The 13,494-nt window shown below is 40.5% G+C and overlaps 2 protein-coding genes across 5 annotated transcripts in view; one reads left to right on the top strand and one right to left on the bottom strand.

The window, feature by feature from the left end:
• ARG2 (arginase 2) overlaps positions 1–5,624 on the top strand; it is a 31,465-nt gene extending 25,841 nt beyond the window's left edge. For 2 of the 4 annotated variants that reach the window (XM_077909726.1, XM_077909724.1), the window contains exons 4-8: positions 331–490; positions 1,370–1,464; positions 1,646–1,750; positions 2,746–2,882; positions 5,126–5,624. In XM_077909726.1, the coding sequence (XP_077765852.1) occupies positions 331–490; positions 1,370–1,464; positions 1,646–1,750; positions 2,746–2,882; positions 5,126–5,331 (703 nt within the window). In that variant the 3' untranslated portion in view covers positions 5,332–5,624. The remainder of the gene's footprint in view (positions 1–330; positions 491–1,369; positions 1,465–1,645; positions 1,751–2,745; positions 2,883–5,125) is intronic. The other 2 variants (XM_077909727.1, XM_077909725.1) reach the window with 1 other exon arrangement.
• VTI1B (vesicle transport through interaction with t-SNAREs 1B) overlaps positions 5,579–13,494 on the bottom strand; it is a 31,284-nt gene continuing 23,368 nt past the window's right edge. The window contains exons 3-6 of the mRNA XM_077909734.1: positions 11,600–11,791; positions 8,682–8,855; positions 7,149–7,210; positions 5,579–5,908 (exon numbers count right to left, since the gene is read on the bottom strand). Coding sequence (XP_077765860.1) covers positions 5,812–5,908; positions 7,149–7,210; positions 8,682–8,855; positions 11,600–11,791 — 525 coding nt within the window. The 3' untranslated portion in view covers positions 5,579–5,811. The remainder of the gene's footprint in view (positions 5,909–7,148; positions 7,211–8,681; positions 8,856–11,599; positions 11,792–13,494) is intronic.

Consider the following 13,494-nt stretch of genomic DNA (forward strand, 5'->3'; position numbering starts at 1 on the left):
GAACAAATATTTGAGGTCCTTTTCTGGGCCAGGGCTTAATGGGTCAAATTTTAGGGATTTGGAGGCAGCAATGACATCTGTCAAACTATAAGGATAACCAGTCAACAAGCTTTGAATCTTTGGAACCTTCCATTTCTCCCTAACTTACTCAAGGTTAATCTTTGGGAATTATAGGTCCAGGGACTTTTTTGGTCATCCAAATCTAGCCTTACGCTGGGGCCCGGACTTTGCCCTGAGGACAAAGTGTGAACTGCACTGACTTGAGGATACTTGTTATTGGTGATGTTTGCCAAGCAGGGGGCCTCGATTTATTGTGTTTGTTCCTTGTAGCCTGGCAATTGGTACCATTAGTGGCCACGCCCGGCACTGCCCAGACCTTTGTGTGATCTGGGTTGATGCCCATGCTGACATCAATACACCCCTCACCACTTCATCTGGAAATCTCCATGGACAGCCAGTTTCATTTCTCCTCAGAGAACTACAGGACAAGGTCAGTGGGCTAAAACGAAAAGGTTGAATGGCTTGCAGGGGTTATGCTGGGCTAGGAACGAGTTTAATAAGATTTCTATGAAGAATGGGCTGATGGTGGTAGAAAGGTTTAGTATTCCTTCACTTGTTCATCAAACATTATTATGGGCCAGGCAGTCTACTAGATGCTAGGGATGTAAAGAGGACTAAGACATGGTCCTGTCTCTCGTGTGTGTGTTTGTGTCATAATTTGCGAGAAAGGAAAGTGGCAGTGGGTAGTAACTCTAGTGACTGATATACTCACAGCATGAGAGGACTTCTTGATTAAAGGCTCTCAGGCCTGCCTTACTCTCAGACCCACTGGTCTCAAGGAAAGCAAAACCATGATTACTTCTAGGTAATATTTTCCTAGGCTGCTCAGAAGACACAGATGTCCATGTTGGGAATAGATTAGAATCTGTATATCCTTTTCCTCAATGAGAGACCAAGTTAAACCAGGAGAGTACAAAAGTTATTCATTAGGCAGAGTTTGTGTTTTGCCTGTAGGCAACTTAAGATGGCAATTGGGTTGTGTTTCAAGAACCAATGTGTAAACAATTCAGTAATGTACAAAGGGGTGGAAAAGGGCTAATCAGCAGTGTTCTTGCTATTTAGGTAAGTTAATGAGAAACCATGGTCACCTTAGGAGAAATTTTTATTGAGAAATCTGTTCTTCAGTTGCCTTCTGAATCATTTCCATTTGTGTTAAGTTCTCTTTCCAGATCAAGTGTGTCCTGGGTTGCTTTAAACATATCCTGTAGGTAGGAGGAGAAAGCAGACTGCATACCTTGGGAAGCATATGGTGATTATCTTGGTGAGACCAAGAATCCTTGATGAGTCCTGTATATTCCTCCTTTGACAGGTACCACAACTCCCAGGATTTTCCTGGATCAAACCTTGTATCTCTTCCCCAAATATCATATATATTGGTCTAAGAGATGTGGACCCTCCTGAACAGTAAGTTGATATGCTGGAATTAAGCTTTGGGTCTGTCCCGGCCATTTATGTTCCTTTCGATAGGTGTTCCTTGCTTTGACTTCTTGTAGGGCTACTAAAAGGACAAACTCCCTCCCACCCCAACATGCATTTGATTAAAAATGCTTTTCAAACTAAGGACTCCTTCCTTTTTATTTCATAGTTTTATTTTAAAGAATTATGATATCCAGTATTTTTCCATGAGAGACATAGATCGACTTGGTATTCAGAAGGTCATGGAACAGACATTTGATCTGCTAATTGGCAAGTAAGTAACTTACAATGGATATCTACTTTCAAAGGGAAAAGTCCCAAAGGGAATAGGGCAGACTCCCAATGAGCAGCACACTTTAGCCCATCATTTGAGGACAGCAGCTCTTCTTTTAAAATAAAAGCAAAATATGTACATTTCCAAAAAATTCAAATACTTTGGAAAGGGAGAATATGAAACATAGGACCTATTCTTCCTCTGGGGTTGGGAGGGGGTTTCCTTGAAGTCATAGCCTGGGTCCTCTGTGTCTCATGAATTTCTCTTTAGCTCCATTTTTAATGCTTATCTTTTGAGATGAGAAGCATTCATTCATTTGTCTCCTTCCTAAACTCACTGTGGCTGCATCTGAAAGTTTTATATTGAGCAAATCTTGGTAGTATAGAAAGATGGCAGATAAATGCCAACCAAAGGCTAGTTTTAAGAGCATGTTCTCAGTGCTAAGTTTTTATTTCCAAGTGATTAATGGTATACTACAAGGTAGCGATTACATTTCTTAAGCTGTAAGAAATCTTAGTTATCTAGCATATATGTGTTGTATGCTAGATTCCACTCCTGGGACACGTGGGCTAAACTGAAGTTAGAATTGGGAGATAAGACTGCAGATACCAAATCAATTAAGTTCAGCTGCTGTTACATGGGGAGCGTAAGAACAACTGTAACCTAGGTCAGTCTAACTTAAGTTGGACTCTCCCAGAGCCCAATCTCATAGGGAAGTGAAAAATTGTTAATGTGAAAGGCTCTCATGCCTAGGTTAAGTCAGAAATATAAATCAGAGTTAGTCTGAGGCACACAGAACAAACGGCAAAATAATGAAGGGGTGTGTAGGAAGCTAATATGGTAATACACAGTAAGTTCCAGAATAGGAAATCTGGAAATCTGCTGTGTTAGCAAAGTACCAGGACTAACAGCAACAAAATCAAGGAGTTCTCACCATAGGAAAGATCAATGTCCAAGCACACCCAAATGACTGTTCTTATCTTCTTCCTCTCAAGAAGACAAAGGCCAATCCATCTGAGTTTTGATATTGATGCATTTGATCCTACCCTGGCTCCAGCCACAGGAACTCCTGTGGTAGGAGGACTGACCTATCGAGAAGGCATGTATATTACTGAGGAAATACACAATACAGGTAAGAAGGGATCAACCTTTTAACTGTGTAAGTAAATATGCTGATGCCAGAGGGTTTTTTCCTACTATTCCATGTCATTACAGATACTATTTTTGCTTAAACTTTTATAACTAAAAACCATATGGTCAGGCTGATAAGGAATAGTCATTTAGAGGCATGTTTGGACCTGGCTTATATCAAAATATGCAAAGGTAATAGTGAATAAAAAATTGTCTACTTAAATATTATTAAATACAAGAATAACGTGCCAAATCGATGTAGTTCTTTGTATCTGCATTATCTAAAGGCAGACTAAGGTTAAAGGCAAGGCCAAACAGCTATAATTTTTACAATGACGTAACAGTTTACTTGAAGTTGAGAATGTGGAGTTAAACCTTCTCTTGAAGATATTTCAAAGGTGGACAGTATCTTGGGTCTTTTATATAGGATCTTATATAGGATAAACCTTATACTAGAGCTTGTTTGATAGGAGTTTTAATATGGGGATACTAGAAGATGAATGGATGACAAAAGATTAGTAAAATGAATGCTAGATTAAGAGTGGCTACACAGGTTACTGTCCCCACATTCATTCATGGTTTGTAGTTTCCATATGTCAGAAAGCTTCTAGTTGCTGAAGGTTACTTTAAATGACCTTTCCTTGCAAAATTTAAACAACTACCACATGATACTTCAGTACCATTCTATGAAATTAGGATCTAAATAGCAGAGAGCCCACAATGAAAGGCCCAGAACCACAGGAAGCTCTTGAGTAGTTGGGATAGATAAGGAAATTGAGAAATGGTCTCTCTGAAGCCTACTGGAACCTTAGGCACCACAGGAAGGAAAAGAATGTGTAGGTCTATCAGGTCTGACAGCACTAAGATAGTCTCATTCTCAGATCCCCGATCTTAGATGTTATCAGTTGTCCTTTAGTTAGTGGCCAGTGAACCTGGGTATTTGATTCTTCACTTTGGTTCCCAATGACCCCAGTTAGAGCAGGGGTTAATTAGTAACCTCTAATAGTTAGGTGGGGTAGTGGTCATACCTTGTTTCTCCCTCCCCTGCTCTATTATTCTATTCCCAAAGAATAGCTACATAACTACATAAAACACTTTGCTTAAGTTAGAGGGTAGCAATAGTCTGGAAACATGGGTAATACATATTTTTAATAGTTCAAGTGCCTTTTTATTATTTCTGGGCTATACCAAAGACCCAGGTTTAGTCCGTGGAAATCAGACACACATACTTACACAGGAATTAGTGGAAATGCTGCAGTAACATGCCTGCTCATTGCAGCTTTGCATTGAGCTATGCACTGCTAATCTGCTAATAAGGGACTGCACACTGAACAGATGTAATGTCATTGAGCATATCATGTATTGCACTGTGACATCAACAGACCAGTAGATATATACACCCAGATTTCCAGGCTTTGTAGCCACCCTAATTATTCTGATACTTGTATTCTCCAGTATTCATTTGTTCAGATGACTTGAAGAGGTAGATAAGCTTCACCCAGAATAACCAACTAAAAAAGTTAAATACCCTAGAGAAGTGGACTTGTGTATTGGGGTGGGCAGGTCTGGATAGGTTCTTGTCTAATCTTCCCTTCTCAAATCCTTTAGTACAAGTTTTTAAACCCACAGAAGGTAACAAGTCCAAATTAAAGTATGGCCAGTTATTCCTTTGACTAAGTGCAAGATACTGGGTCACTATGATGGGAGACTGAAAAACCATGTCAGACGTGGTACCTGCCCTCAGCTCAGACCTGTAAAGGTGTCACTAAGAGATACGCTGATAACTAAAAGAATGTAGTGCCTTAAGAGAGATAGCATCAGAGGTCAAAAATGGTAATGGCTCAAAAGAGGGAAGATGATCTATTCATATACCCACATACAGACATCTAGAAGGTTCCTAGTAATACTGGATATGGCACACATTTTCCCAACAGCAGTTTGGAAAATCCTTATCTAACTCCTCCCCAAGGAGGAGCTCTTTCCTTATCCAGGAGGCCTGACAGCTATGCCTATTAGGTTAGTTGAACAGGGATGACTGATTTTAATCCTACTCTAGTATACAGTGTTTGAACTTAAATTCATGCCCAAAAAGATGAGGTAGGTGTAGGGGCCTTCCTTATGGTAGGTAATTTTAATAGTAGAAAATGACTTTTAACCTTGGCTTGCTCTGTCTAGTGGGATAACCCTCACTGAAAGTAGCAGCTGGGGAACCGTCTGAGGTTTTGTCCCCCTTTGTTCTTTCAGGGTTGCTGTCAGCACTGGATCTTGTTGAAGTCAATCCTCAGTTGGCTGCTTCAGAGGAAGAGGCCAAGGCTACAGCTGGCTTGGCAGTGGATGTGATTGCTTCAAGTTTTGGTCAGACAAGGGAGGGAGGGCACATTGTTTATGACCATCTTCCTACTCCCAGTTCACCAGATGAATCAGAAAGTGAAGAACGTGTGAGAATTTAGCAAATTTTGTGTGCTGACATGTTTCACGAAGGACATTTCAGAATTATGAGGCAACTGAGGAGATAGATACTAATGGTCATCTGGGTCAATACTGCCTTAATGAGAACATTTGTGCATTCTCACAATTGTAAAGTTTCCTTTCCCTCTCCATCTTGGTGACCAATAATACTACTGTAAATTGATGTGTTTTTTTTGTTTTGTTTTGTTTTTTGCAGTTCACAGGGTATTAATATGTTGAAGTACTATGTAAATTTAAAGAAGTCATAAACCGCATTTATTACGTTGGTATATCATACTGGTCTGGTCTCATTGCTGTTCCTTCACAGTTATGTGGTTTCTGTCTCCCCCCACCCCAGTCTGGCTACACCGTGCATCCTTGAACCATTACCTCACAGCAGCACTACGCTTATTCCTCCTCTCTAACACCATTCATTCACAGGGTCAAAGTTCTGGTCCACAAACCCTTCCCTCTAGGAAGTTTCAATGCTTGTGAAAGAATTTGTAATAAACCAGGCCCCCTAGGATGGCCAGCTCCAGTAAGATGACGATGGAAAGTAGCAGCTTGTTGGTTGTTACTCTACAAAGAGAAGCAAAGTAGGGAACAGTCAGAAATCTGGATGACCTCATTTCTTTCCTTTCTTAATACTAATACTTAAGGGGTTTGACCCTGTGGCCAAGGTTGGATACTGTGAGGCAGACTGATTTTTTTTTGGATCCCCTTGCCACTCAGAAGTGTGTGTGTGTGTGTGTGTATAAAAGGTTCTTTAGCTGGTAAGTGACAACTTGAAAGCTTTTTCAATTGTAACTTAAGGATAACACTACCTCACAGAAATGCCGAAGACTGGGACAAGAGATACACCAAAACATAAAAATGGTTTCTTGATTCTAAAATGTCTTCAAATAGTAGTCCATTCTTCACTTTAAAAACAGCTTTTGTAGGGGTGCCTTGGCTGGCTCAGTTGGAAAAGCATGTGACTCTTGATCTTGGGGTTGTGAGTTTGAGCCCCACATTGCCTCAAGATAAAATGAAAAATGTCTTGTTTTCTTTTTTTAAAATTACTTAATATACATTTTTATAACTAGCTCTTCCTAGAAGATTTATTTATTTATTTATTTTTAAAGTAGGCTCCATACTCAACATGGGGCCTGAATTCACAACCCCAAGATCAAGAGTTGAACACTCTTGATAGACAGGTGCCCTGAAAAATATCAATTCTGAAATCAATTTGAATCCTATTTCAAAATAGCAGAGATACATTACCAGTAACTCTTCTCTTCCTCCATCAACCCAAATGGTTATCTTTATAAAGGTAGTGAAGTTTTTGAAGCTCCTACACTACCTTTTCTTGATGTAGGAATCCAATTTCTGGTTCTCATGTTAGCTCTAAATGGAAAATTTCCTCTTACCATTGTTTAGAAAAATCTCACTCCTACTAATTCCATGGCTTGGTCATCGTTTTGTTTTGTGTACCCTAGCCACTTTTAGGGACTTTTAAGTAAACTTTTTGCTAACAGAACTCCCTGATAAGGGGATGACTCCCATGAAGGACAAATGGAGCCAAAAGGAAGTATTAAGTTTTCTAACTGAGTTTATACAAATATATTTCAAGGAATATGCATGTGCTCTGAAAAATGTAAGCTGGGATTAAAAGTGGACTAATTTCCAACTGTTCCAAGTCAGAGCAGCATATACTCTTAACAAAGGATATTTAACTAGACAAGATAATACTTTATTCTTTCTGCTTTATCAGGACCTTTGCAAGTCACTATTTAATGTCTTAGTCGCAAAGTTTCTCAACTCTATTTTTAAAACTTACTTTCTGGACATTGAACGGAGAATCTTTCGACTTTTGCTCAAGTTTTCACTTGTGTTTACCAGCTGAGAAGAGAAAATAGCAATTATTTCCCCCTTCTGAAAGTACATACTATAGAACTTAAACATGAGTTAACTAAATTGACAGCGGGCATTAAAGGGTGTGTGCTGAAAAACTCTATCAAACCAAATTGAATGATGGCCTCTGAATATAAGAAGAAACTAGAAAGGACAAGTTCCTCTAGTACTCAACAAGGAGGCCTAGGAATTATTATATCCCAGGGTTACTGTGGGGAACTTCTGGGACCAAACTAATCCTTCACCTTGGCTACTCAAACAGAAAAAGGCTTCAAGTGTACCTCGCCAGTAACTGAGGCAACTTCAGATTTGAATTTCATCAGCCAAACTTCAGGGGAACCTCTTGGGTTAGTGTTTGTTTTTGTAGGCTGGTGGATTACCACGTTTGGGATCTGGTCCTTTTTTCTTAACCCCTTTTACAGACACATTAAATTATGAAAGGAATCAATCTTTTAAAAGCCTTTTAAAAAAATCATTTCCTTTTGGCTGCCTGTTAGCTAGATAGCTGGGGAATATTTCAACAGATGCCACATGCCATCTGTTCCTGTTCCCCAGTGGCCATAGTAATAAGTTGATCTTTCAGCTCATTCCTTGGCTTTTAAATTCAAACAATCCACCTGATATATTCAAAAGTCAAAAACCACACAATCAGTAAGCAAGTTGCCTTCTCCACAGTTTCCCTTGAATTCAGTAGTTGTGAACTTTCACTGAGGAGGGAAGGGCATTCATTATTCTAATTTAAGAACAGAGAATTGCAACTATTAGAATATATGAGAAAATCCCCTCCAATCCCCACACTGAGGAAATAATCCAAGTCTTGCCCACAGTATCTGTTCTTTAATTTGTATTTGCCTCATAATGTTAAGAATAGGACACTTTATTGACAAGTTGTGCTACTTTTGAAATTCCTATGCAGGTGTATGGAAAGGGAGAAACAAGGTGTTTTTCAGAGGCCTTGATATAGTCATTTGGCCTAAGCTATTTCCCATTTTCTTCCCACAGTGATCCAGTTTACCTTGGGTAGCAATATAGTCCAGGATTAAACCTCTATAAATTGTCAGCAGTACTATTTTGTGACCTCTGGAAAATAGCCTTGGCTCTAAATGACAAACTAGGATCATTTTAAATAGATGGTGCTTTCATAAGAACAGCATAGTATCATACTACATGTATAAGAAAAATCTTAGGTTGGTAATACAGGAATTAAAAGGATGGAGTGGCTATCATCTTGGAACTGACAATCTTCCATAAATGCAGAGGCTGAGTTTCCTCAGTCTTTTTTTTTTTTTTCTTCCTCTAATGACCTCTAAATCTGAGGGGTAAAATTACTTTCAAGAGAAATCTCCCAGCCAAGAAAAGTGTAAACACCTAAAGGGTCCTAACGCTGAATTCAGAACTCCCATCCGTAACTGTAGAATATAAGGGGCCCACCCACTTTCCCCCATCCACTCAGACTTACCCTACTTTTAGTACGTTCCAACTGGTCACGTTGTTCCCCCAGCTCTTCTATGATTTCTGAGCCAATCTGGTCAGTCTCTGTGGCAATCCGATGAGAACGCTCAATACTCTGGGTGGCCCGGTTCAGGCTATCAGTGCCTTGCAGAAGCAATGCCCTTTGAGATTGCAGCCGGTTCTGACAGGTACATGGAAGGGAAATGTTAGACCTCTTCTGTTATGAATTCACTGCCGCACATTCCCTGTGGCCATTCCGATGTAAGAATGGATATAGCACGTGCAGTAATTTTCAATACTTTTAAGACAACCAAAGATGCTAATCAACTATAAGATTATTGGAATCCAATATAAGATCACATACCGTCACATCACTGTTTATTATACTTATGTGAGGCAAGAAAAGAATTAAAAACATTAAGGCATTTTCCTTGTGTTCATGATGAATTTGAAGTGATTTCATGTGCTTTCTGGACTAACAACTTCTGAGAGGCAGTGGCCCAGATTTGGGGTACAGGAGCTACCTAAATATGCATATAGCCTGTAACTTTTTACGGGGTAACAAACCAACTAACTAAACTCCATGGCCTAGAAATAGATTAATTCACTGAAGATTTCCTCTTGATTGGTACTGAGGATTAAGGGACCATGAATAAGCTATTCATTTGCAGTACGAACAGAAATCACTTAGAAGTCTGAGACACTAATCTCATTTTGGAAAACACTTAAGTGGCTACAGTCTTGGAAACCCAAAAAGAATTTCATCTCAAGCCAAATGAAACAAAAACTCTGAAGTTGCCACACTGGTGACTACTCTCAGGGAAGGAGGTATCTAGGGCCAAGTAAGCTGCCCTAATTTCCCAAGTGCCCTAATTTTCTAAATCCCTACCAAAGTTTCACTCCACCTATAATCCCAAACACAGAAGGCACGATGACAGAAGTAGACTCTGTCAGCCAGAATTAACCACTGACTAATGGGTACAGCTAAGTTCTTCACTATTCAAAGCACTTACACATTCAGAAAAGGGTTGGTTTACAGGGCCTATGACTAAACTATGTGACAGTATACTAGCACTACACACCACCATCAAGAAACCAAACTACTGGGTTTCCAGCTAAGAAATGGCCTACACACTAGTGGATGATGGAACCACTTCAATGACACTGAAATGAATCCCAATTACTTTAGCTTAAGAGAAGCAGGAGTATGGGGGATTCCTGGGTGGCTCAGCAGTTTGGCGCCTGCCTTTGGCCCAGGGCGCGATCCTGGAGTCCCAGGATTGGGTCCCACATTGGGCTCCCTGCAGGGAGCCTGATTCTCCTTCCGCCTGTGTCTCTGCCTCTCTCTCTCTCTCTATCATAAATAAATAAATCTTAAAAAAAAAAAAAAAAAAAAAGGAGTATGGCTTTTAAAAAAAATGGGGGATTTTTAACTGATCAGACCGAAGAGCAGGCAAAGACATAAGATCACATAAATCAACCCCAGTTCAGAACAAGAATGCCACTGAAGGTGGTATGTGTATCTAAATAATCTTTATAACTTTTGAAACTAGTAATTTTTAAAAAAATTATTTGAGAGATAGAGATAGCAAGAGAGTGCACAAGCAGAGGAGAGGGAAAAGCTCAGCAGGGAGCCCAATGCACGGGGTTTGATTCCAGGACCCTGGGATCATGATCTGAGCCGAAGGCAGATGCTTAACTGACTGAGCCACCTAGGTACCCCTGAAACTAGTAATTTTTTTTTTAAAGATTTATTTATTCATTCAGAGAGAGCGAGAGAGAGGCAGAGACACAGGCAGAGGGAGAAGCAGGTTCCACGCAGGAAGCCCGATGTGGGACTCGATCCCGGGTCTCCAGGATCACACCCTGGGCTGCAGAAGGCGTTAAACCGCTGCGCTACCAGGGCTGCCCTGAAACTAGTAATTTTAAAGCAAACTATTGTTTGGCTTTATCTCCTGCTTTTTTTCTGTTGTTGATTTCTGGTAACAAATGCCCAAACTCACTTAATACCTCTCATCTCACTTTAACAAGCTTCACCTGTTTGCCTTTTCCCAGTCTCTCTTCACAAGTGACTTTTGAAAGTTTGTATCATTCTCTCCAGTTCTGACATCAGCAATGTCAGGCCAGTATCATCTGAATGTCTTTGAACCATAATCAGGATGTATCATGAAACAGGACTGTTTAACACTACGCTATTGACCTTTCTACATACATACAGTCTATACCTGTGGGTCCCTGTCCATTTCTCTCCCATGCTACTGGCTATTTGCCAGACCATTTCTACTTTGTACAGTGGAGTATAATCCCAAATGCAACACATTAAATTTTTGTGAACTTTTATTCTTTATCCAGCTTCTCATTTCAGTATATAGGTTTTCAATTCTGTCAGTCTAATTTTATAAATCAGAATGCTAGAGTCTAGAGAGGTAATCTGGCTTACTTTCCATTACAACTAAGTAAAAGCCCGTTAGTCCCCTCCTGAGAAGGATCCTCCCTTCTCTACTGTGTCTCTGGATGTTGGGTCATCTTGATATAAATGTAAAGGAAAGCCTGGGTTAATTTGTAACAAACTTTGGATAAATTAAAAAGCCTAACTGAATTTTTTGAGTATACATGAAAACCCAGATCAATAGGTCAGAATACAAAGTCCAGATACAATTAAGAATAGATAACACTTGTATTCCTCTACTGAGTACCTAGCACTGTTTTATAAGAGATACAAAGAAATCTAAGCATGGTTTGGAAAGATCTGTATTAAATACAATAGAGCTGGTTACCCCAAGAGGAGAAGGGGAATTGGATGCAGGAAACAGGATACAGTGTAAAGAACAAGAGTCTACTACTGACTGGTAACAAACTCTACAATATGGCTAATTTTTGTGCCCACAGGCCATTAAGGGAAAAAAAAAACCAGCTGAAGCTTACCATATGTTCATTTTCTACAGCATATGAACCGTATTTCATGTCTCCTCGGCCTCCAGGTGTGGCTGTCAAAGGTGTGCTTCTCACTTCCCGATGGAGTTTGGCAAGATCCTTCCGGTAGGTTCGAAGCTTAGACATCATAGGGTTACGGAAAGATAGAGGTGCATAACGTAGTTCCTCTTCCATCTCTGCCAGCTAGGAAGGCAGAAAGTAGTGAGTAGATGGGCTGCTCTCATCTGGGCATGTGCTAGTTTTGACTAATCAAACCATAGACAAATCCGAATAAGTACTCAACCATATGTTCCACGAGGGGAGGGGCAGGGACCACATGTGACATGTTTACCTCCTTTATTTTTTTTTAAGATTTTACTTATTTATTCATGAGAGACACAGAGAGAGAGGCAGAGACATAGGGAGAAGGAGAAGCAGGCTCCCTGCAGGGAGCCTGATGTGGGACTTGAGACCAGGACCCCAGGATCAAGACCTGAGCCAAAGGCAGATGCTCAACCATTGAGCCACCCAGGCATTCCATGTTCACCTCCTTTCTCTGAGTGCCTGGCAGTGCCTAGTCCATATAGAACAGGCATTCAAAAAGTATGTGATAAATGAGTGAAAAAACTAACAAGTACTTTATTTCTTATTAAACATCTTATACATTATTTAATAACTTAATCTTTCCTGTCCTCAATAAGGTAGGAAATACTACTTCTAATTCATATATAAAAATTGAAGAAATCTGCTCAAGATTACACAAATCTTCAAATATCCTTTTCAGTATACCAAATTTTTAGTTTGTTATGGTTCAAGTGCTATCACGAAGCACTTTGAGGTCTACTGTACTAAAATGGTAAGGGTCTGGCATCAGGGTTCTTCCCCTTCCTCTTTCTTCTGAAAATCAATTGTTTGTCTCCATGTCCTAGATAATCCAGAGTCCCAATCAGATTTCCATTTTATTGGGTAAGTAAAATGTAACACCCAGACATGTTCACAAGAGGCCATAAATTATTTTCATCTGCCTGGGATGGCCAGAGTTGGGATTGGTTAATTTCGCTAATCTCTTTTAAAACATAAGGGAGGGATCCCTGGGTGGCGCAGCGGTTTGGCGCCTGCCTTTGGCCCAGGGCGCGATCCTGGAGACCCGGGATCGAATCCCACGTCGGGCTCCCGGTGCATGGAGCCTGCTTCTCCCTCTGCCTGTGTCTCTGCCTCTCTCTCTCTCTCTCTCTCTGTGACTATCATAAATAAATAAAAAAAAAAAAAAAAAAACATAAGGGAATGTGGCTACAAGCACTTCTGAGATACATTTCTTTTTTATAGTAAGTTTAACAAAGAAGAAAAATTGATCTTAATGGCCAGTTTTTTATTATTGAGATAGAAAGAATGCAGGCAAGGGGCAGAAGGAGGAAGAGAGAATCCTAGGCAGGCTCCATGCCCAGCACAAGCCCACTGGGGATCGATCCCAGGACCCTGAGATCATGACCAGAGCCAAAGCAGATGCTTAACTAAGCCACCCAGATGCCCCAAATTTTATTTTTAAACATGATTTATTTATTCATTTTAGAGAGTGTGTGCATGCGTGCAAGAGAAATGGGGGGCAGGCAGATGGAAAGAATCTTTAAGCAGACTCCCCAATGAGTGCAGAGCCCGATGCAGCCCAATCCCATGACCCACAAGATCATGACCCTGGCCAAAATCAAGAGTCTGACTCTTAACCGAATGAGCCACCAATGTGCCCCTAATGAAATTTTAAAAGACCACCCAGGGAGATTCCCTGGGTGGCTCAGTGGTTTGGCCCCTGCCTTCGGCCCAGGGTGTGATCCTGCAGTCCCGGAATTGGGTCCCACATTGGGCTCCCTACATGGAGCCTGCTTCTCCCTCTGCCTGTCTCTGCCTCTCTC

This window comes from Canis aureus, chromosome 9, assembly GCF_053574225.1.
Source record: "Canis aureus isolate CA01 chromosome 9, VMU_Caureus_v.1.0, whole genome shotgun sequence".
NCBI classification, from domain to species: domain Eukaryota; kingdom Metazoa; phylum Chordata; class Mammalia; order Carnivora; family Canidae; genus Canis; species Canis aureus.